General features: G+C 40.2%; 1 protein-coding gene across 11 annotated transcripts in view; it reads left to right on the forward strand.

Annotated features, from left to right (window-relative positions):
* MAGI2 (membrane associated guanylate kinase, WW and PDZ domain containing 2) overlaps positions 1 to 18,564 on the forward strand; it is a 714,127-nt gene extending 695,563 nt beyond the window's left edge. For 7 of the 11 annotated variants that reach the window (XM_066182812.1, XM_066182813.1, XM_066182802.1 and 4 more), the window contains one exon: positions 15,566 to 18,564. In XM_066182812.1, coding sequence (XP_066038909.1) covers positions 15,566 to 16,365 — 800 coding nt within the window. In that variant the 3' untranslated portion in view covers positions 16,366 to 18,564. Of the gene's footprint in view, positions 1 to 1,048; positions 1,086 to 1,306; positions 1,418 to 15,565 lie in introns of all 11 variants that reach the window. The other 4 variants (XM_066182808.1, XM_066182810.1, XM_066182809.1 and 1 more) reach the window with 3 other exon arrangements.
* Positions 18,565 to 24,281: the final 5,717 nt, after the last annotated feature.

Raw genomic sequence — 24,281 nt, forward strand, 5'->3', positions numbered from 1 at the left:
TGGTAGCTTGTTTTTTCTGGCTTACTGCTCCTGGCCTTTTCTGACTGGAGATTTTATTACTCACAGTACATTAATATATATAAGTTCCTAGAAGTTTCTAAAAGCAATGAATCTTATAATCAAATGCCAACAGGGTGTAAAGGTGGAGAAGGCTGAGGCAGGTTAGCACCTGTAGATGGACTCCATCCCTCCAGCAAGGAATAACTCCCTGCCCCAGTTGCTTTCTGTCTGGTAGTGCAGAGGGAGCAAAAACATTGAATTTCACCTGCAAGAAGCATCTGGAACAACCTAATTTGTTTCCCTTCCCACTTTCAGGACTACAAAATCATCTGTCAGGTTTGATATAATGTTCCTATCAAGTTTTAAGTTGCTTAAGAGAACCTGCAGGAAGTTATAACTTCTAGACACTTCAGCACATTTACACTGAGATTTGGGAAGACTTTTCCATTGCCCTTTCTCGGACATCTGGATCTGGCCCTGAGCATTTTAGGTCACACTGTGATACTAACAGATACACAGAGCTGTGGGAACTGGAATCACTGAGGTTTGTCGAACCAGGAATCTGCGTCGTGTGGTGATGGTTGGTGCTTTATGGATCTGCGCAATGATGGTCCCTTTCCCTCTCTTCCCCTGCTTTGTTTGGCTTTATCAGAAGACCTGTCCTGGGGTGCACTGGTTATTTTTGGAATCTCTGTTTCTTCACACAATGCCAAGTTGTGTACACAGCTCATCCCATGGTTTCATTACACACAGGTTGTTTTACAGAACTAGAGTTTAGATTCAGTTTGGGCTGTTTAAGGGAGGAAGATTAAAGTTTCAGTATATGCAAATTACTGGTTAAGAGATAAAAGCAACAAGTTATTTAGCAATAAGTCATTTCTGAAGGGCCTTGAAGAAACTCTCATCTCTTGCTTCAGCACTACCCCAGCAAAAAAACCCCCAAAAATGTCAGAGTTGATACCAATACAAGGATTTTTCATACAAGTAAATTGGCACAATTCTTAAATGCATTAAACCCTTTGCTTTTGATTTGTTATGACTCCTTCAGGAAGCACCTCAAGATGTACTCCATATCCATAGACCAGGTGAATCTATGTCCTGAATATATATGTACAGTAGTTTCAATAATCCACTAATATGTAGACTTACAGCATGCTTATTTGTCTTAGCTTTACAGAAATACTTCTTTCCTGTTGCATATAAGCTTTTCACTCAGTTGTTCTGAACTTACTAAGAATTCTCTGCTCTAACAATAGTAAAATGTCTGTATGTCACTGGTTCTGTTAATTCTAATGATTGGTCCTAGGCTGTTCCTCCCCTTCCTTTAGGAATGGTACCTTCCAGTCTCTCCATGTGCATGAAAAGTGACAAGCATGGGTCCCCATATTTCTACTTATTGGGCCACCCTAAAGACACGGTTTGTAAACTCTGCATGTATATTATCTTTCTAATGCATTTTGTTTCTCACAACTGTTAATAGAATATTTTCCAACTTTTTCTTACGTGCTAGCTCACTTAATAATTTCTACAGTATTCAACTTTTCTTTCATAACTGATTATCTAAGACATCAAAGCAGCTATGCATTCTACAAATGTATTTTAATATCCTAAATAATGAGGTTTGCATGTTACACTGCTGCTAGTGCAAAAGTCTGCTGTATATCCATTTTTTTCATGACAAAATTTTATCTTCTGAATGTGACTTTTCAGGTAGAAAATCTTAAACTTTTGAGGTTTAGCCATAATCTTCCTCTTCTTTATGGCACTTGGCTTGCAAAAATATTAACTATAAGAAGGTGGAAGTTAGGTGCTGATCTCAAACAATATTTATGTGCAGCCTCTTGAAGAAATAACTAATGTAGAATTGAACACATTTTGAAATGTGCTGTAAGGCAATAGTCATTTATTAAACCCTGTGATTATGCTGAATTTACACAAAGCTCTTTGCTCTTGATTTCAAGCAATTTTCTTCATAGAATCAGATCCAACTGCACAGATTGTTCAGATGCATCTAATTTGTAATAGAGTCAGGGCACAGATATGATACCTGGAAAGCAAAAGAAAAGAAAAACTTATTTTTTCTATTTTCCTATTGATTGCTGTCATCACAGAAAACACAGCAGTGTCCAGATGCAATCAGCTCTCTCTGCTGTTGACTGTGCACAGTGTAGTACAATTGCTACAATTATAAGGACAGTCACACACTGAAGTAGGCAGATTGGAAATAGAAAAGGAGTGATATCCAGAGATGTGTTCCAGCCTTTGAGATTCAAAGTGTGATGCTCACAGAATTCCTGCCCCCAGGAACCAGGCACTAAACTGGGCTTAAGTTATCAGTCTTGTGCATGCAGATCCAGGTAATCCAACCAATATGTTTCCAGTTAGAGCTTATTTCTGGTCTGTGTCTATAAATAAGATTTTTTTGAACACAGGCACATCCATACACTTTGCTGCTGCAGAGTTGGACACATCTAGAGGCTATTTGGAAATGTTCCCATTTATTTGAAGTGTGGATGTGACCATCAGAGACCTCCTAGCCTCAAAGTTCCTGCATCATATAGAAATGTTAATTCCAGCACTCCTTTTATTCTCACCTTACCTCTGTTTTGTTCTTCACTAAACATAGCTCAGAGAGGTTAGATATCCAGGCTGGCAATAAGGCCATTTTACAAGTCCCAGTATTCACTCACTGAACTGCAGTTCCAACACAAATTCTACATACTTATAACCTCAACTTTCTGGGCATCGTCTTTATTTTTCCTCCTATTTAAAAACATACACAGGAAATAAGTATTTTTCCTGAAATAAGTAGAAATGTAGTACTTTATAATATAGCTAAAGTTAGTTTTGCAGAGTCACCCAGCTGTGAATGGTTCTCATTTATCTGGCAGGAAATGTTGCAACAGAATTTTTTTCTCAGTATAATGTATCCAGAAAATCAAAAGAACTTTAGTTCTGGTCAACGCCAAAACTGAAATGCTTGATAAAAAAGCAGTATCATGTCAAATAAAAATATGATTGCTATGAAATGTCTCCATTTTAGGTTTTTTTAATGAAAGAGTTCAGAGGGGAAGAATTTTCCTAAAGAGCCCATTTTGATGGGGCTTATCCCAACCAAAAATGTGGCTGTGCTACCATTCATTAGAGCGCTGAGCAAGGAGTGAAATTTCTTGATGCAGAACAGACAAATTGTCCATTCTAGTATGCTTTAGGAGAGGCCCTACCATAACATCATAGAGCAGTGTGTTATAAGACCTTATCTTGGACAAAGGAATTGTTCCCTTTTGTATAAATAATCACTTCTGGAAGATAATCAGCAGGCTTACTTGAATTTAGATATAGCACAGGAGACATGCAGGTAGTTTGAAAGGTACCTCCAGATCAAGTGACAAATACCTGTGCCTCCTTGCACCATGGGTTTGGTAGCCCTTACTAGTGTCCACTGCATTTATACTTGCAAAAACTAGATTAAAAATTGGGAGCTTATATTGTGGGGTTATTGTTTGAGTGTAGTTATATCCCTCAAGTGTCTCCAGTTTAAAGTCTGCTACAAACTGATTTTTCTAGTTCTATTAGAATGGCTGAAGCTTTTATATTTGTCTAATAAATGGCTAAAGCATCTTGGCCTATACTTTGAAGCCAGATTCTCCTGTTTGTTCAGAGTACTGATCAGATAATCCAGTTCATCCTTTTTTAAATGTTCATTTTATAAATCCCCAGAGCTGAGGTTGGATGTTATTTGAAGCCTGAACTAGCCCATATATCATTTATCTGTTGTGAGTGCAAAAATCAATAGTCATTTTGGAAAAGTGCACTTTCTGCCTGTGCCCACCTTGGTGGAACTGCAAACATTCATTCATATTCCTGCTGCATTTCCAATACCACCTTCTTATTTCTAGCAATACCAACTTAATTTCAGGAACCTTTGGTGTGTAAAAAAGAAAAAAAAAGAAAAAAAACAACTAACTAAATGAACCAATATACTGGTTAATAAAATTGGTCTAAAACCATCAGGCAATTTGAATATGGGCTCCCCAAGGTTCTAGAATGTTTTATTGCTATGGGTAAAAACTATTCAAGGGCAAAATTGAATATTAAAACCTGCTTTACAAACATGTCTTTAGTATTTAATAAATATGTAGCAGCTGGCAGAAAAGTAGAACATCCTTTTATTAAATAACAGTAGATGTAATTGTATAAGTGGGTGCATATAGTTATTTCTGTCTTATAGCAAATTTCTATTTCAAAAGATATGCAGACCTTTTATCCCTTGATATTGAAATAGAAAACACTGTCTTGAAATAAGAAGGGGCACATGGCATGAGAGTTTTGGTTTTGTGGCAATGACTTTGAGCTTCCAGGAAAGCAATGCCTTTTCTTCACTTGTTAAATGCAAAACTACCGAGTTCTAAACACTGCTTTGGCAGTTACACTCCCAGAGGATTCAGGCCAGTCTAGTTGAATAGTCCAACCCAGGCTTCCCCCATCTGTGTAGCAGGGATAGTAATATTTACTTACCTATCTCATGGGAGTATTCTGGGGATTAATTATTTAATGCTTGAGAAGCGCTTTAAAGATTAAAATTCCTAGTTGACTACTCAGTATTATTACTAAAGCAGAACCTTGCTAATCCACACCAAAATTGGCAGTGTCCCCCCATATCTGAGCAAAGATTTATTAATAAGGTTGTTGAGCAAGTTCTCTTCTAATTAAAGCTTAATTATTCTAATATAATATTCTGGAGTAGATTTACTAATATGGTGTAAAGTGTAGATAATTACCGCAAAACTACAGATGAACAAATATTATCCCTGCTTTGGTTCACATAAACTGGCAAGCAGACTTCCCAAAGAAGGGGAAAGTCCCACCCACAAACCTTTTTCAAATGTTTATTTCCATGGCTCCATGTGTTTCTATCCAGTTGACAATATTGGAAGATAAGCACCCAAAATACAGGACCTGAGAGAACACAGCCATACCTCTGTCTCCACAACATCACTTTTCCCTTTCCTCACGTAATCCAGATAAATACGTAAAATAGGAATTCAGTAACACTTACTGTGTCTCTGCAGTTTGCCAAAGGACTAAGTCCAGTTGCTGTTGGAGAGTAATATCCCTCTGCTGTTGGAGAGTAATATCCCAGAAAATCCATCTCCTGCTGCTAATCTCACAGTCCCTTTCATTTGCCACAGAACCCAATTAATAGCAAGACTGCATCACTGCAACTTGTTCTTACTCAGAGTTAGCTTCCCCACGTATCTGTGATGTTATCCTTGCCACAAGGAGGTATGTACCAAAGGGCACACAGGAATATTCCTGTATCACCCAATCCCTGTGTCCAAGAGCCTTGGCAGTGGCCTGACTCTGTGATGCCCAAGACTAAATTAAACTAACAAGGCTTCTCATGATCTCTCCTCATTGACATCAGAAGTATGATGAGTCTAAATGATCACACAGAGAGTGACCCCAAAATCTGTTATTCCAGGCATTAGGGAGGCAAAGGCCAGGTCTGTCCATAGAGGGACTTGCAGGTCCTGCCTCTGTCCTCGCTCCACCAGCCCATGGTGCAACTCCTGGCTGATATTTTGTGGCCTGACCACAGGGAAAGGTTAGCAGAGGTCATGGCTTCTGTCAGATTTTTTAGAGCTTCTTATTCCTAGTTGGGGGGAAAAAAAAAAAAAGAAAAAAAAAAAAAAAAAAAAGAAAAAAAAAACCTCAGAAAATGAAATGTGGTGTTTTTTTTTATTTTGACAATATGAAGTAACTGTGACTCTCCAACCAATGCTTAATAAACATGACCATAGAGAGTGTTGAATTTTGTTGAGCAAGAGCAACATCTGATTACAGAGTTTTCAGATAAATTTGTCTCAGCGTTCCAAAGATTTCAGATACCACAACAGCCCTGAGAGCAGGTGTGGTCCCAGAGTCAGCTCTGCACCTTCACTGCCTAAAGGTCCCCAGCCTGAAAAGTGTTTGCTGAGGAGACACTAAACTGCTTCTGCAGCTTCTACCCCAAGCAGAACAGGACTACTTATTCATGAGCTTTCTGACTGAGTTCAAACCAAGTGTTTGCTTAAGATCCAGCTCTCACTCATAGAGTGAGAACCTCAGTGCCTACCAGAAACAACTTTCCAGGAGCATGTCATGCACAGTCAAAATGCTCTGAATTCCTCACTTACTAAGTAAATTGTATTTAGTATCTACATGCTTTTAATAATGACAGCTATTTGTTGACCTGACTGAATGCGATGCCTACTGTTAACGCCCATTTTAGAAGTGATAATTAATAGTTTTAATATTTAACTTTCATTAAGTGTGTAATATTCAAGTCTTAAATTATTCAGTTTCTGCAGAATGTTTTTCATTAATACCACACATTTTATTAACATATTTATGAACACCTTTTATGACTTAATGTGGCTTAATTCTATTAATAAAAACTAATTTGAAAGTCATTATCTTTTTTAATTATACAGTAACTTCCAATATAGTTTCTCCAGCTCCAGCATAGCTCTGGGAGAGAACTGCTGAGAGTTCTCCAGTTCTACTCTGCTGCCTGACCACACAGGAAAAAACAAAATCTCCTTTATTGACAGGATGAGTATTGCCTGAGTAGCTCTGATCTGATAAATATGTGAGATGCTCAGCGCTTCAAAAAGGGCACCAAAGCACCTGGAGGACCTATTGAATGATAATATGTGGTTAGAGCAGCACTACTCAAGACTGGTACTTAAGCTGCCCACAGACTTAACATTGACATAAAAGCCCCATGCAGGCTGCTACTCTTCACTTCGGCTCTTTCAGTATTAGTAATCCTGCAGCATTCATGCAGATGGATTAGGCTGATTCAAGGAAAAATTTAATTTACCCAGTGTTACAACTTGTCCCTGGAGGCGAGGGTAACTGTAACCCTCTTGTTAGTAGATCTCTTGGGGGAGTTTAGAGTGTAGGAACACTGAATGATTGATATATATATATATATATATATATATATATATATATATATATATATATATATGGTTTATTTTAGAGCAATTTGGTTAAAATGGATAGCAGGTATGTAGCCATTTTGGTTATTATTACCTATAGTAATAAAACAATATAAAAGCATAAAAATATCACTTAATATATAAGGGGAAGGAAGGAAGGAAGGAAGGAAGGAAGGAAGGAAGGAAGGAAGGAAGGAAGGAAGGAAGGAAGGAAGGAAGGAAGGAAGGAAGGAAGGAAGGAAGGAAGGAAGGAAGGAAGGAAGGAACCTTCTAAGACAAGACAGCCACCTCTCATGTCATTGTAGTTGAGCCAGTTATGCCCCATCAGAAGGACTGAATAATCTGATACCTTCCCCAGACGGGTTTTACAGCTGAGCCAGTTGTGTAAGGGAGAACACTGGCATGATAAAAAGTATTATCCCACCTCACAGGATCTCTTATCTTATCTGGCTCAAAACTCAGCTTGTCCCTAAACAAAAGTTCATGCACACCTGCTCTGCTCCTGGGCTGTGACCTTGCCCGTCTTCAGCAAAGCACCTGCTGCTTTTGCAAATGGACAATTGTTTGAGTCATTAATCATTAACATTTCAGTCTCTTCCACCAAGTTCTCTCAGATTGATGATCATGATGATTTAAATATTTAGTTGATAGGACTGATGATTAGAATCACAGCTGTGGAGTAAACAAAACTGCATCTTGGAATGAGAAGTAAACTGTGTACCTGTAATCATCTGGCCTTAAGATTTACAGCCAGAGGACTATTACAGTAAATTAGTAAACTGATTCACTACATTAATTTATCCATTTTTGAAATACAGCTTCCTTTTAGGTGTGGCTCCTTACTTTTTCCCCCCTCTCTCATCCTGTGTTTTGGATGGCTTTTTTCTGCATAGAAAAATGACCCTTTTTTATTCTTGCTATTTTTAGGGCTGTGTCAAACTCTCAACCCTGTTGTAAGATGTGAGTGATGATGGAGAGACCCAAATGATGCAGAGCTTAGGCACTATTACAAAATCACAGTGAATTGTTTATGGATATGATTTATATTTAAGGGGTGTACAATGGCAGAGTAACCAGGAAAGGGCTAAAGCAACACCCCAAGGTCATCCAAGACAATTTAGGCCACCTGCTCTCCATGGCAGAAAATCTGAGTGTTTTTGAATTCATTAGTTATCTCCTGTGTCTGCCTGAAAGGTCTCAGGCCATTTACTTGCAGTGGCCTGTGTTTTCTAAAAGAGACCTGATGTGGGGTGATGGGTGTAGATGTCTCTGTTCCTCCATTCAGCTTGACCCACAGCCTCCAAAAGGGTTTCCCAAAAGGAACTCCCCAGCATTGGTTGTGTACATGTTCAACAGAAGAGCAGACATCTATTTCCAGAGGTCTTTTGAGACACCTCTCTCTCTGACTCTGTGAGGCAATTAAATTATTATCTCAAGTGGTAAGGACCGTAAAATACTGGTGAAACAGTGTCATAATTAAAGAACTAACTCAGGGAAAGGGATTTACTGATGATGCCCTGGGTATAATAATGTAGGGTCAAGACCAGTGCAGAATAATAATAGGAATCCTCCAAGTCAGATCAGTTGCTTCCCATATTTCTTTGTTAATCATGTTTAAAGACTACATTACGTAAAAAATTGAAAAGTGCTTTCATCCATATTGCTTGCTACAGATTCAAGCAAACACAAATCAATGTGAGTGGCTTTCTTGTTTCAAGAAAACACTCAACACTTTTCTAAAGAATTTTTAAACATTTTTCCTTGCAATATTCAGTTTTGCCCTCTCTTAGTGGAGTTTAAATTTCCCCTTTCTCTCTGTTCCCTTAGCTCCAACACCAAGTAAGATCATCTCTCTCCTAAGCATCTGTAGATTTGGTCTTCCAAGTATAACTAACAATCTGCTCTTTCTGAAGTGTTGCAACAATTCTAAAATTAGATCTCTGAACATGAAAGCACTTCTCTAACAAACCTCTAAGCAGAGTACAGAAAAGGTGATGAAAGTGAATTTTACCTGAGATGAGATCATTCAAAGTCTCATTAAATGGCCCTTGCAAGAACTTTATGAACACTGTGTGTGCTGCAAAAATATTTAGGGCATCTTCCATTTAATATCTAGGTAAAGTATACAATGGAAGATGGATATAATGAATCCAGAGGAACTAAATAGTTGTTCATCAGTAATGGCCAGGAACATGAAAAGAAATAGGGCATCTGAGTATCAATGGCACTAGGACCTGAGCCAAGCAGGATGTAGAGCCGTGCTTCCCAGTGTTGGAATGGGTCAGTGGCTGAATTTTCTGGATGTAAAATTAAAGGAGATAGAAGTATTCATTGCTTAGCCTACACTTACATTTTTCATATCTTTTCAGTTCTTGTGAACATCTGCAGAAGCCGTGCCACCAATAGCTCCATAAAATAGGAATAGTGGCCACTGTTTCCAGTATTAGACCCGTGACAAAAACAAAAATACGCAGTGACTTTGGGGACTGAAAAGCTAGGTCTGGCATTGTTTCATATTCAAATATTCATACCTTTCTTAATGAACCATTCTGCTCTTTTGAAAATGCCAATCACAAAAATTAGAAGTGAAAGATGTCAGGACTCAGATGCATGTTTGTACTCCTGTAATCTTTTGTGACTTGTAAACTAACTCTGATTACCCTGAGCAACCATCCTCAAACTTTTAAAACACAAATGTGTGAAGCCAAAAAAAAACTAATTACTAAAAAGTAGAAAGATTCCACTCTTGAGCAAAGCTACATTTAAAGTTATATTTATAAGGTACTCTAAACATTCAGAGTCACCATGACATTGTTGAGTGGCAAGTGGCAACAGGCAAGTGGTAGAACAAATATGGCTACATTAAGATAGCAAATAATTAGATTAGGTTTTCATTATATCAGAAACAAGACTTCAAAATCTAAGCTGATCCCTCGACTGCATGTGCGAGAAAGAAGAAGTAGTTCATATACTGAAATAACCAAGTATAACCTGGGTTTATTTTTATAAATGTATATGGCATGCATCTAATTCTTATACATAGAATTAATATTTTGCACCCATAGCACTCTGCCATCATGACTTTGTAAAGCATAAGAGCAGCACTAGTGATGGAAAGGCTGTCCCACCTGGATGTGCCCACAGCGACTGACCAAAGGAAGCACCATACCACAGCAGAAGGCACCTAAACTCATTGGTGTTTACTCCCAGGGCCACTGGTGTTCAGGGATCTGAATGTGGATAAGTTCAGTGGAAAGGGAGACAAGCAAAGTGTAATTTTACGCCAAGAAAAGTGCAATTTGTGAGAAAACATTTGCATAACATACTGAATAATTAACAGGAATTACAATTTACTGCTAGAAGTACAGGCAGGCTGTAAGGTGGGGGCAGAGCCCATTGCCACTCACTTTCTGGGAGAGGCTGGGGGAACGGGTGGCATATTGTGTCACATTTCCATAAGGCTGATAGTTGAACAGAAAGTACCAAGAGCTTTTCTAACCCTGAAATCTTCAGAGAATCATTTATTTCAGGAGACAAAGGGTGCTGTGTGTTTGGGTTGTGGAACTGTCAGGAAAAAAGATTAAATATTCTTCATATATTCTGAAATATAGCTCCTTAGAGAGCGTTAAAGAAAAGCTTCAGGAGACCAATGCAATCAGGAACATCAAAGACATGTCAAACTATAATGAGAAAGACCCAAATGCATTCCTGGTGTAGCACTGCCAACATTAGTGGGTACTCACCAGGGGACAGTTTGTCCCATTTTTGTTATTAGCAGCATCTGTAAGAACTGCTTGCCACCTCCTGGCAATACATAATTTCAGACAAAAAAAATGGGGAGAAAACATAAAGCAACATGTTTTTTATTCAATCAAACCCTCTTTGATTCCCTAGGAAAATAATTCTGGAAAGATATGAGAACAGCTGCTTAGACATTTCAGAAAACACTTCATTCATAAAGTGTCGAAAGCTTTAATATATCGTACATTATTCACATCATTTGAAAATTAAAAAGGCTTTGAGATTTTATTGTACTTAAGTAATAAAATGTGATGTAATTTCTACTCTTAATACTAAATATTCAATAAATTAATATTAGTACTTTATGGACAATTATATCTGACGAAAAATCACGCATCCTTGATAAATTACTAAACAATTATCTAAAATATTTCGATGCTAAGAGAGAACCTAGCCACAAATCAGAGGTCCATAGGTAGAGCTCTCCTCTCTATTAGGACTAAAGCCAGGATCCTTTTTCTCATGGTTCAGCCATCAGCAAGCACTGGATCCAGGCAGAACAGCTAAGATGGCAGCAGACAGACTCATGAGAATAGTATCCTCATTTCCACTCCATTGAATGTGGGAGAGCTGACAGAGCAAAACAAACAATTCACGTATGTGGCAGTTCTACCTCAAATAAAATATACCCTTTAGACAGAAAACTTCTGCTCCTGATGTTTTCCCTGTGTCACTCTTCCCCCAAAATGGCTGTGTTCATCTCCCACTTTTCCTCCCAACACTCAAGATCTTGTGTCTGTGGTGGCTCTTAGTTAGCAATTTACTCCTTTGCCTGGGAGTTATGTGAAGCTAGTCGTAGGCGAGTCATTCTTACGCATCCCATGGAGAAGTGCCGCCAACTTGTGTTGCAGTAGCTTGTGGAAACTAAAAGCCACCCAGCAAACACCTACTAAATTACACCAAATGAAATGCCGTCACAGTGACAGATTATAGTGCTGCTCCCAGCTCATTTGTCTTGGCTGAATTAGTAGGTCAAGGGAGATTTTCTCCCATCAAAGAAAGAAGGAAGGTATCTATTAGACTTCAGTGAGAGCTATACTTTTGAAAAACAATTTCTCTCACAGTAAGGATGTTATCAATGGTGACAAAGTCGGAAACAAGTTTAAAACTATGTTGTCCCTAAATCTCTGCAGCAGTTGCAACTGAGTGCAATATTCTTCTCATCTGCTTGCAAGTTGTTTGGACATTAGTAGTTCATGCTCTGTTAAACAAATACTGTTTTCAGTTCCTCCCAGAGGTGAAGGAAGAAAAAAGTAAAATCAGTGCTCTGACTCTGGTTTATTATGTTTACAAAATGCTTTGAGATACATTGGAATAACAGACAGTAAAAGTAGGTTATGTTGCCAATTAACACAAAGGTGGTATAAAAAGCCTTAAAACCCACAGAAAAAAATATTCAGAAATATTAATGACTCTCTCGAAAAGGTAGCTAGAAACTGAGTATAATCATGAAAATAAAATACTAGTTTAGCTGCTCTGCAGGATAAAATTTTACATTTTTCTCCTGTTTATATTTTTATGGAGAAATGATCATTTTAGTGCTGGTTGAACAAGTCCAAATGAACCCTTATGGCCTGAACACAGCTCTTTAAAAGGTCTTTTTTCTGAGAACAAATTACTTACATTCCTGCACTTTGCTCTACTCTAGTAATTTTTATATTCTTCCATAATGTTCAGACATTAGAGGGAAGTTGGCTACAATACCCTCACATGAGTATTCTCCTCACTAGCCAGTGACATATTGCAACAATGGCTTGTTGACATTAACGCCTACCAAGGCTGAGGACGACTGTCTATGTAATGTCATTTCATTTGAAAGAAAAGCAGGTTAGGTTGGGTATGGCTGTCTCAGACTGATGGTACTTAAACCTAAAAGAAAATCATTTTCTTCTTACTTGCAAGTGCTATATTGCCAAAGAATACAAATGATAGTTTTGTTCCATGGCAACATTGTTCCATAACCACTGAAAATACAATCTATCTATAGGTGCCTTCCCAGCAAGTGTTTTAAACATAGTGCAGCCAGTGACCCACCTGGGGTTGTCCCACAGCCAAACTTAAAAAACTGTGCCTACAAGTTTTCTTGCTTAGTTGGCCAAGTTGTCTTTCACTTAAGGTTTTCTGGGGGAGGGATAAAATCCAGTAATGCATATAATATGGCATGTTCCAGTTTATAGACACCTATACTTATGTGTCAGTATATTTAAGAGAATGCTGACTCACTTTTGTTGAAGTACATTCTAGCCCACTATGATTTCTCACTACAACATTTGGTTGTTTTTTTCATCCCCTTTAAAAAACAAAGTAGAAGAAATTCTGTCATCTCCAGGGAATAAAGCAATAAGCCACCAACTCTCAGGTCTTCTCTACAGACCATCCCACAAATGACTGGTATCATATTATCCTTTGTGCCTCAGAGGAGCCACAAGAGGTGTTTGCCACCTTGATTTTGAATGGTGCCCCCCTGGTTTGTCCTCCTGGAGGAGAAACAGCTGATTTAAGCACAATGGTACATTTTCCACAGAGGCAGTCTTCTTACCCAAAAGCATCGTGCTGCTCCAGGCTTGTTGGTGTTTTTTCTGGTGTGCAGCTGATAGCCCCAAAGTAACAGGCTATTTCTGTAATCAGAAGCTTTCACAGCCTAACACAAGATTGGATAATGGCCCACCACTCTCCACTGACACTGAAAAGCTGTGAAAAACCACATCTCATGGACAACTAGGAAAGAAGATTGTAGTTCAGAGGAATACGTTGGTCCAACACTTGGCACCACCAGGGCAGGAGTAAAATGCCATGAAAAGTATAAACTTAATTTTCCAAAGCTCAAGGTGGCTTCTTCAGAGTTGGCTCAGGTACCTTGCTGGTGCACATAGGCAGCTTTATGCTGAGTCCCAGGGTAGTTTTAGTGCTTTGGACTCTGTACATGATCCCTGGCTCGAGTATTAAATAAAATGAGATCCCCTGGATTCCAGATTGAACAAAAGCCAGGGTGGGGTCGGTGCTTCCCCCATCAGGCACAGGCTGTGGTCCTGTACCAGGCTGGTGGTGCAGAAGAACAGAAGTGAAGAACAAGCCTGTCAAAGTCAATGCTTTTTGTAGGCAAACTCCTAGGAGCTGATCACTCTACATGCACGAGTCTTCCTCTTTTATTCTTGCTTGAGTGCCAAGCTGGGAGCAGATGGTACATTAGTCACCCTTAACTGGAGGGTAAGAAAGTGTGATTTCTTTTTTTTTTTTTAATTCAGTTGAGACCCTCAGCCCATTTAGATTCCCAGCTCAATGTTTATTTGTCTTACACAGAACTTGTACTTTCTACCCCTCTCAAATGCTAATCCTCTCCACACATATGCTCATTATGCAAAAGCATATGACAAACACCATCTGGGAAAATAAATAGCTCCTCAGCTAACTCTGCTGCTCCCTCCCTTTACGTCACCCACCTCACTATTGTCTCTCCTATTTTTATCTGCAAGACAGAAATCACTCAATCCAGCTATTAACTTTAAAGTGCTGTTTTAGTCAAGCAAGCTGCAGATCCCAGGCTGGGCAGAAGAATCTATCCCATTTTTTGAGACAGTGTGCATCTCCATGATAATTCGAAAGCAGCCATAGCTCTGAGAAAAATGCATGTTACTTTTTTAAAGGGCAGTTGATATCACTGAGAGATACGTGTCCTGACCTGAAGAAGTCCATGCTTGTTTTTTTGCTAGAAGGTTACATTTTCTCCCCCATAAAATATGCAGCTCTCGCCACAAATTCCACCTCGTTTCCATGGATTCCTGAGACAGTCCTTCATCTCTGACAGATTATTTCTCATACTGTTCAAAGCCAGGCAATGGTGCTAAATAGGGAATGACATTAGCCAAGTTCAGTGATTTCTCTAACCTCTAAGTAGACAGTAAAGAATAGGAGTCATGCTGTCATTAATCATGATGGATTTGTTTTCTGCCAGAAGGTTAATCAAAAGAAATGAGGATGTATATGCAAGAGAGAGGCATCCCAGAATATTCTGGTTTGGATTAGGAAAATCAGCATGATTCAGCAAAGGAGACATTTATTTAGCTAAATTGAACAGGGCCTGCACAATCCAACCATATTGTGTTGAGGCTAAGTAACCAGGAGAAATTCAAAATGCACAGCCAGGAGACTCAGCAGCTGATACTGTGATATAAAGGCAGAGCTGCGTAAGTATCCTGTAAGAATTGTGGGGCCATAAACACTGCAATACTGTATCTGTTTAGAAAAATTATGAGACAGAATTCAATGATGACTTTATCTGAGCTACAAATTCTTGTCAATTATCATATGCTTGTAGGGACATGTTTAATAGATGACAGAAAGTCCTTCTCATTTGTCCTTAGAGACAGCTCTGATATTGCCCAGCTAAGAAATCCATTATACGGCTACAAAAGAGGCTATTTGATTGCATGAGCACGTGCCTTTATTATTTTAAGAATAATTTAACATAGGCAGAGGAAAGCAGAATCTGTACTAAAAAAAAGACAGGGATTTCCAGCATTTGCAGTTACCAGTATTGTGGTTCTTGTGTCTCCTGTACTTTTTTTCTTTTTTTTTCCTTTTTTTTGTGAAGAGATTATTTTTGGTTTTCTCCCTATTGGTTCCACAAGTGAGGGAGTTTCACCTCAGCTGAAGCAGAGGGGTTTAAGGCTGGTACATGGTTTGGGTATCAGTGTTGCTCAGAATACATGTGCTTATGCAATACACTTTGTGCTGCTGATACGCCCTTAACTCTCTTCTCTTTGTTGTTGAAACAGACGAACCAAACTCCTGGAGTGCTCCCTCTGCCACCTCCCCAGGTCTGCCGGAAGTAGCTCTTTCCCTCGACGACATAATCTCACCATTATCTTCATCACACATAGCCCCACCCTCTGACCCTTCTCACCAGATAAGCCCAGATCCAACATGGGATATCAAGAGGGAACATGATGTAAGGAAACCAAAGGAGCTTTCGGTGAACGGTCACAAAAAGAAAAGGTTAGGAGAACAAAGAGAAAGGTCAGCAAGTCCTAAAAAGGTAGACAGGTCAAAGCACGAAGAGGCTTCTTGGAAAGGATATTCAGAAGGCAAAAACAAGACCACTGATGGTGGCAGGCCCACCTCAGAAAGCAAAGGGGTGGGACACAGCGTTATGATCGAGGCTGGCGCAAGAGAGCACGTGTGTGCCGGAACCAGCGATGAACAGTTTGGGAGGCTGAGGAAGCCAGAAAGCAAGAGAGGAGGATCTCTTAGCAAAAAAGAAGATCACAGATCCACAAACACCAGTGAGAAGAAGTCAGCTGCAGCACCCGACCATGTCAAGATCGATACAGGGGCTACCAAGACATACAGTAGCAATCGCTGCAGCTCACCTGGAAGTGATATGGACCACAGCCAGAGGGACCCTGATGGGAAACCCAGCGAGTTCCCCAGGAAGGGACATCTCCACTCCATTAGCACTCGCAGCACCAACACCACAGTTCGAAAGGCAACGGTCTCTCCAGGGCCGTGGAAAATCCCTGGCTCAGATAAGCTACCTAGCGTCCTGAAGTCTGGTACTTCTGCCATGAGCAGATAAGCAAGGGACTGTTGCCCTCTAACTGTCTCAAACTGACGCAGAACATTCTTCTTAGTTTTTGTCTCACATTGGTTTGTTTTAATTTATTTTAACTATCACACATATACACAAAGCATTGAGGAATGAAAACATTAGTGTGTAATTCCATGACAATGTGCACAGTATCTAATAAGTTCAAAAGCATATAGTCAACACAGAGATTTAAAATCGACCCTAAAGTCCCAGTTCCATTTTAGGGACTTTGGCAGCTATGGAAGAAACCAAAACAATATGAAGGACAGTACATCAGAGAAGGATAGTGCAGTGTAGCTTTAGCATTTTTTTCCCACTGCATGAAGGACTTGGATTTCATTCAAACTTTATATCAAGAAACTGGAACAAGTTAGAGCAATCACAAACTGGAACATCGCCTTAAATAAAACTGCACGGAGCAAGCTGAAACCGAGAGAGGATCTTTTCATGGAGCTAAAATGTTGTAAATAAATTGTTCTTGACATATCTAGACAGGGGTTAAAGGGTTTCTTTAAAGCATCGTTTGGAACTGTACACCCATGACACGTCTCCACTGTTAACGCTTTGGGATGGTCCACGTGGTTCCCTGTAGCATAGTTCACCAGGCGCTACGGGAGGAGTGGGGAATCCAGAGGATTAGTTTCTGTGATACCATTTCTACTGCCATTTTTGTGAACAAACCATGTTTCTGTACATTGGAAAGGAGTTAAGGTGGAGTTGTATTTGCAAATTATTCTCAAAAGTGATTTATTACAGGTTCCCCAAGTCCTGCGAGGTAGCACACAAACCAATTGGTCAGGCTCAAACCCCAGGCATCTGCAAGGCCCTTGCAATGAAAGGAAGAGTGCTACAGAGAAAAAGCTGCAGTTTCCTTATGGAAAGGCCTTTCCTTCCTGCAGAAGATGATAGCGTCACTTATCAACAGTGCTATGTTTCATACCCATCCACATTTACTTAGGACATTCTCACCTCTCATCCCCTCAGTTTGGCAGAGCAGGTGCCTTTCAGGCACACGTCAACAATAATTAGACTGGTTTCTGAAATACAGTTGTTGGTGTCCTCATTCAGTAAATTCAGCATTTTTCCATTTTTAAAATGGTTTCCATTTTACCTTTCTTTCCTAATCTCCTTTTTTTTTTTTTCTTTTTGTTTTTATCTTTCTTGCTTGTCTGTTTTGAATTTTAAGCCTTAAGTGCCAGGTAAACATTCCAGTCTGCCTTCACAGGAAATAACTCCGAGTTCAGTCAATCAGTCATTATCTTGTTTCAAAAAGATGTGTGTGTGTCTGTGTAAGTGTGCATATGCTTATTTGTCTGTCAAAATTAAAACAAAATCCTGGGCAATAATACATTGGTAATTTAAAAAAAAAATCATAAAGCTAAGTACTGTCACAAATTCGTATTTAAAAATTATTGTTCACTAGCAATCTTAGTTCCTCACATGCTCTGCTGAAACTAGATTGAGATTGGCTTTGTTCCAAGAAATTAGCACATTACTGTATGTCTCAAACATTGCACTGGACTGCGAAATTTATAGACATGTTTCTTCCTGTCCAATTATTTGAAAAGCCTCAAGTCAAGGATTTTGCAGCTTTCAAACATTTTTTTTTTAGAAAGATAAATCCATTTATAATTTCTAAAAAAGCACAAATCCATGTAGCTGTTTATAAAACTCTTATTTAATGGTAAAAAAAAATCTTTATCCCCTGAACTAGAATCCTAGAATCCAATATAATTTGCCATTAATTTATTGAATCTGATTTTGGACAATGCTTCTGTAGTGTAGATGCACGTCCCGGTATCTTATTTTTATGTATAAAGAAAGCAAACAATGAAATCTGAAAACAGTTGAGATTATGCTTGCATAAACTCTAATTTGCACAGTTCACAGCTACTCCTTGTGCAGTAATTGCTTTATGCGGCTGTAATCGATAACCTGTGAAGACAGCACATCATCTAAACCCCATTCCAAATAATATTTCTGTGTAGTGTTAGCTGTGAATTTACCTTGTACAGCTCTATCTCTATAAATATAATTCCATGTATTAATAGTCACAGAAAGGCTGTAAGTGAGCAACTATTTTTATGAAACGCACCACTATGGATAAATTAACTTTTACAGAAATCTTGTTTACTGTATGATATTCTAAACCACTGTCAAATAAAATATATATCCAAAAATCTTTCATTTTTTCAATTGTATATAGTTTGTGTTAATTTTGAATAACAGGCTTCAATGTTACCCTGAGAAACAAGCATTTTCTTGCATATGAGTAGAGTTAATTAGCTACTGCCTTATAAAAATGGGAATAGACCATTTTAATATCTTACTCCAAAGTATGAATAAACATGTAGGTGACCAAACAAATTTTGTAATGGCAAGTTAAGGCTTATGAGGTGACAGAGACACAGAAAAATCTCTTCCTTCATGGAGAAGCCTAAATCCTTATTCTCCTTCCACTCCCTGGAGACACAGGACCAGGGTGGCCAGACTCCCAGCAGTGAGAAACAACTTCTGAGAGTACACCACATATACAGAATTAACCTGAGCATAAACTATATTTACTCAGAAATTGGGCATTTCTAACTAGCCCTAGAAAGGTTTTGTTGACAAGCTGTGTGAAGGGGGCATAATTACTTTTTCAATTTATTTTACAGAAAAAAAATGTCTCAAAAAACATCATAATGGTGTAAAAATATTGGTAACCAGCCAGGCTCTTTTAGGACCAAATCCACCCCTAATTAAATGCTCCTTACCTCCAGTTAGGCAAAATAAATCATCAGTTTATAGACTCTAGACACTGTAAGACGTCTACCCAGAAAAAAAGCACTATTTTTCACACAAATATGACATTTTTAAATTAAGTATTTCCTGTTTCCTTAAAATAACATTTTCTTCAAAAAATAATAATTTGTCTTCATACTGCCTGAGTCAACTTCTGCAGAACCTTGTTTTTTCAGACTAATGTTCCCCACAGAAAACTTCAACCAGCTGAACTAATGACATAATTTTGCATTACAATAAACACATAGAAAATATGAAGCATCTTCAGCACTCAAAAATGATTTGCTGCTGTTTAAATAGCCACTATTTTCATGGTTGGAAATCTGGGTGTGTACCTGGTTCAGACCCAGAGGTATCACTGGGAAGTGTTCTGAAGCCATATGGCTTCATCCAGTCTAACTTTTTCTGTTAATAACATGTCCTTTGTCTTTTAAACGTAGTAGTACAGCATTTGCATTGCCCTGCTCTCATTTTGACACCTTTTAATATCTCTTTTTCATACCTATACAACAAGACAAGGAAATGGATGCAGATTCTCTGCTCCGAACTGCAGTGCAACAGCGTAAGTAAACTTGCCAGTCTGTGATCACCAATGCACATTTGGGCAGGTGTTTTGACAGAAAACACCACAGACAGATGTCAGTGCAGCCCTTTTCTTAACCAGTGGCAAGTGTGGGCTCTGGAGCTCACTCCTTCTCCAGGTACTTCTCTGCCTTAGGCCGTTCACACAAACTGCAGAGCCTGGAAGAGCTGACCTTCAAACAAATTTAATAAAAAAGTTAGGAAATTTATTAGCTCCCACAAGATCTCACCAAAGATGTTATCTTTCCTTCCAGAAAGCTGCTGGACAGACAGCACTCTTCATTTAGTTACAACAGAGCATAGGTTGCTCTGGTTTCACTACACTGTGCTCCCCTAAACAGGAGGGGCCTATATATCCACCTACTTCATGGCCTCAGTGATCAGACTGCCAACAACTTAGACCCAGTGTGGATTGCTGCCTGCTAGGAACTGATGCAGAAGTTCAAACATGACCCATTTCTTCCTTGATACTTTTCATCTGAATGTGCAGCTAGCCACCATTGCCAAAACCTTCTCATCTCCATCAAAGATGAGATTCCATCTGATTTGTGCCAACTCTGCTAAACACAAACATCTCATGCCTATCCCTCACCACATCTCATGTTCTCTTATCACCACCTGATTTATTCTGAATCTCTTCTCTACCCCCTAAGCTCCCCACTGGTCCTTAATCCTACCTGAGATAAGTGCTGCTGCCATTCAGTAAATCAAATCTTCCATTCTCCATTTTCTCCTTCTGTCCCTCAGAACTTGTCTTCCTCTTTTTCCCTTGTTCTTTTGGCCCTCTGTCCCCATCTGGCATCTCTCAACCTCAACCTGATGTGTATCAGCAGCTCAACATGAGATGCCTTTTCTTAGAGGTGTCATGAGCAGTTACACACCAAGTCATTAACCCAGTCCTGGGTGTCATACAAATGTGGACATACCCAAATATAAAGACATACCCATACCTTGCACTGAAGCTCAAATCACTTCCCTTGTCTTCCAGAAACCACCAGCAGTTACTTATTAGACATCCTAAGTCTGCATGCAGCCAGTAACTACTTTTGCAAGTACAAATAATGTTTTATCTTCTCTGCTGAATATCTGTACTGCTAATGATTCAAGCATTCAGGACAGAGTTTGTGGATGCAACATACCGTGATCTCTACTGGAAGCCTCCAAATTCATTTTACAAAGACAAGGACAGGCAAAGCTGCAGGCACATTTCTGTCTTAGCCACTATGCTCTTTTTGTACATTGCTGCCATGGAAACCTGCGACCAGAACTGCAGAGGCAAAAGTGGAAGAGCACATCTCAGCAAATGAGGATGTCACCCTTCAGGTTTCTCCTTGCTTGGAAGGAAGCTTTGCTGTGAAGTGGAAAAGTTTCCTGGTACACTGCCATGGAGCTCAAAGCTAGAGAAGGCTTTGGTCTTGCCCAGGGATGTCTGATCCCATTAGGGACTGACTTCACATAAGTCTCCAACAGAGCCCTTTCCCACTTCTGTCTCCTAGAAGCTAGGATATTTCCTCTAATTGCTGCTTAAAAAGCCACACAAGCATGGCAGGCTGCCTACTCTCCTGACTACTAAGGGGCTGGGGGAGAATTGCCAAAGCTGTGTCCCATAGGACTCACACCCTCCACAGCTATCAGGCTCCAGCAGTGGGCTGACACTGCCATGGTGGGCCAGCACCAGCACCCCTGTGACATAGGAAGGTCAAGAATTCAATCCCTGGGATATTTCCCTTTATCTCTGCACCCCAGAAGTGCCACATAGCACCAATGGACCTGTTGTGCACCCGAAGATGTTGTAGATGTGGAAGCAGTGGAGGGAGCAACTAAAATATGAAAGCCAAACCCAGACCTTTGATGAGAGCCCCAGTGCAGCTGTAAGCTGTAAGAAGAAATATTCTGAAGAATAGCCAGGAGTGAGACCAGGGCACTGGCATCATTCCATCCTTCCTCTCAGTAAACTCGGGACATTGCTGTCACTGAAGCCACCTGAGTATTTACAGTTCTTACTAGCACTCTAAAAGAAATGCAGATTTTCTTCCTGGCGTGCCTTTTGCTCAAAAGTAATGAGCAACAGGCACCCCTACCAGTCCAAAACTTTCCTGCCACCACCAAGCAGCAGGGCTGCCCACGGCTCTGAAGTTTCTATTCATGCATATATATAGAATTAAAGAATTTTGGTGTTAGCACTTTCCCAAAGGGATTAAAACTATGCCAAGAGCTTTAGCTGAAGTACTTAAATAATTGCAGTCCATAAGCCAGAAAATTGTTCATCCTGTCTCTAAACCAGCAAGTACAAAAAGCTAGATTTAAGTACCTATTTAATTCAGAAAGAAAATCAGACCTTTCCCAGTGAGCATAGTCCAGAAAGCTCACCGTTTATGAAATACCTATTCCAATTAGCACTTCATTCACTCCAGAAGTTTTTGAGAAATAAGCCCAGCAGGCAACATGGAGCACTGCAATCTGTTAGTACAGAATGTTTCCGAGCGCTTCTCAAACCTTGAACATCACAAACAACACTAATTGATTACTCTTTTATATTGCTCCAGGAAAAATAAATGCCAGCATGTGCCTCCTCCTGAATGACTCCTGTCTCCAATATCCATGGTACTGCTCAGATTTTCAGGTTGGATTCTGGCAGAAATGCACCCGTGTCACTGTGCCATGGCAGCTGCAGGAGGTCACAAAGCTTTTGGAGGCACCTTCCCATCTGACTTGCACAGCAGCACCAGATGGAGCACCCAGGAGCATAGAGAACCACCCTGTGTGACATCCAGCTGAGAAGGGGTCGCAGTTCTGGCTGTGGAGCTGCACAAACAGCTCTGCATCCTTGGGCATGTGGCACTGAGTCCTGCGTTGTGACACTTTCCAACATCTAGCACCCAGCAGCACAAGCCTCCAAACAAGCCTCATGTCAAGGGCAAAAGCCCTTTCCCTAACCACCACAGTTTATTCTGAGAGTCTGTTTTGGGGTGTACAAGCCCCTTAACCTGGCTGTTTATTCCTTTGCCTAATTTATACTAATTTATAGTGAGGTACTCTTCCTGAAAGAGGGCAGCTCCAGCAATGCTTCTGCCCTGACTTCACATCTCAATGCAAGATCGGCTTCACAACTGACAAAACTGAAATATCACAGGCCCAGGCTCTGGTCATGAAGCAGCTCTGGAGGATCAGCAACATCACCCCCTGTGGGAGCATGCCTCAAGCAGCCTCTGCCCAATTCCCTGCTCCCATCTCTCATCCTGCTCTCTTTATACTGAACATTTTTCACACTGGCACAGAAATTGCAAGTGCAGCCCAAATTGATCCCCTCCGTACCTTCAGTCCCCTGAGGTTAACAAGTAGGTCTCTGCCTCATAGTTTTATAGGTCTATTATGTTCTTTGATTAGCAGCTCTGTCTCAGACTCAATGGCTTTGGAATAAATTCAGAAGCTTTGATAGCTAGTGTTTTCAAAACCGATTGTTATATTATTTCGCAAATTACGTACAAGCTATTCAAATTTCAGCCTGACTTATAAGCTCCAACATCCTTGGTCTTTATTAGCTGCAGTGAGCACCCCAGCAATGGAGTGGAGGTGACAAGGTCACTGGAGGTGATGCCACCAGAGCTCTTCACTTTTTGTCAGACCTTCCCACTCAGGTATCCCTGCTCTGATGTGCAGGGCCTGGCAATCCCCATTGCTTATGCAACTGATGAAGTCCAAATGGAATAAATGATGGACCAACGTAATGAAAAATTCCCCCTAATTTTCCCATCCATTTCAGGCATTTCCCTCACAGCAGGAGGACGCAGTAAACAATGTGCACAGCAGCTCTGCCGCCATCAGCCCAAGGCTGGCCTGGAGCAAACTACCCTGCAGAATCAGAGGCTGCTTTTCCCCTCCAGTTCTGGATTGCCTCCTGGTGACCCAGCCAACAGAGAAAAGTGGTTGGAGACCACTGATCCAGGACTTGCCATGTAAACGTTGTAGGCTCAGGTGGAACAAATGGGCCCCACGAGTCAAAGCAGGGTAGTATGAGCTGTCACTGTACAACAGCAACAATTACTCTCACATCAAGCTACCAAGCACAGGAAACCTCAGCCAGCATAGCCTGAGGGACAGTAAGGAACTATTACATGTTTCTTTATAAAAGACTCTATTGAAGTAATAGATTAAAAAGCAAAAAGGCAGTTGTAGCATTGTGAGATACAAAGTATGAATTGACCCGTTCATTTAATAACATCTCTTACTCCCTTCTCTTGCCTCTGTATGTCAAAAAGCTGTCTGTGGCCAGCTTTTATAGGATACAGGAGTGGTGGGAGCTGCCCTGGGTGAAAGGGGGATAAAGTCAGCCCAAGTGGGATGCTGCTGCCTTTGCTCAGTGCCCTGGAACACAGTGCACGACTGCACAGACACGTGTCCAGAGCAGAAAGAAATGGGCAGCTCTGCTCGGGGCTGACTCTTCCTCACAGCCTCACTGCTGGCAGAGGGCAGCTCAGACCTGTGATCTTCGTGGCCTCTGCAGCCCACAGCAGGTTTGCTGCCCATGGGATCGTGCC

Source organism: Chamaea fasciata, unplaced genomic scaffold (genome assembly GCF_029207755.1).
Source record: "Chamaea fasciata isolate MVZ Bird 193981 ecotype frontalis unplaced genomic scaffold, bChaFas1.0.hap1 SCAF_5, whole genome shotgun sequence".
In the NCBI taxonomy this organism is placed as follows: Eukaryota; Metazoa; Chordata; class Aves; order Passeriformes; family Sylviidae; genus Chamaea; species Chamaea fasciata.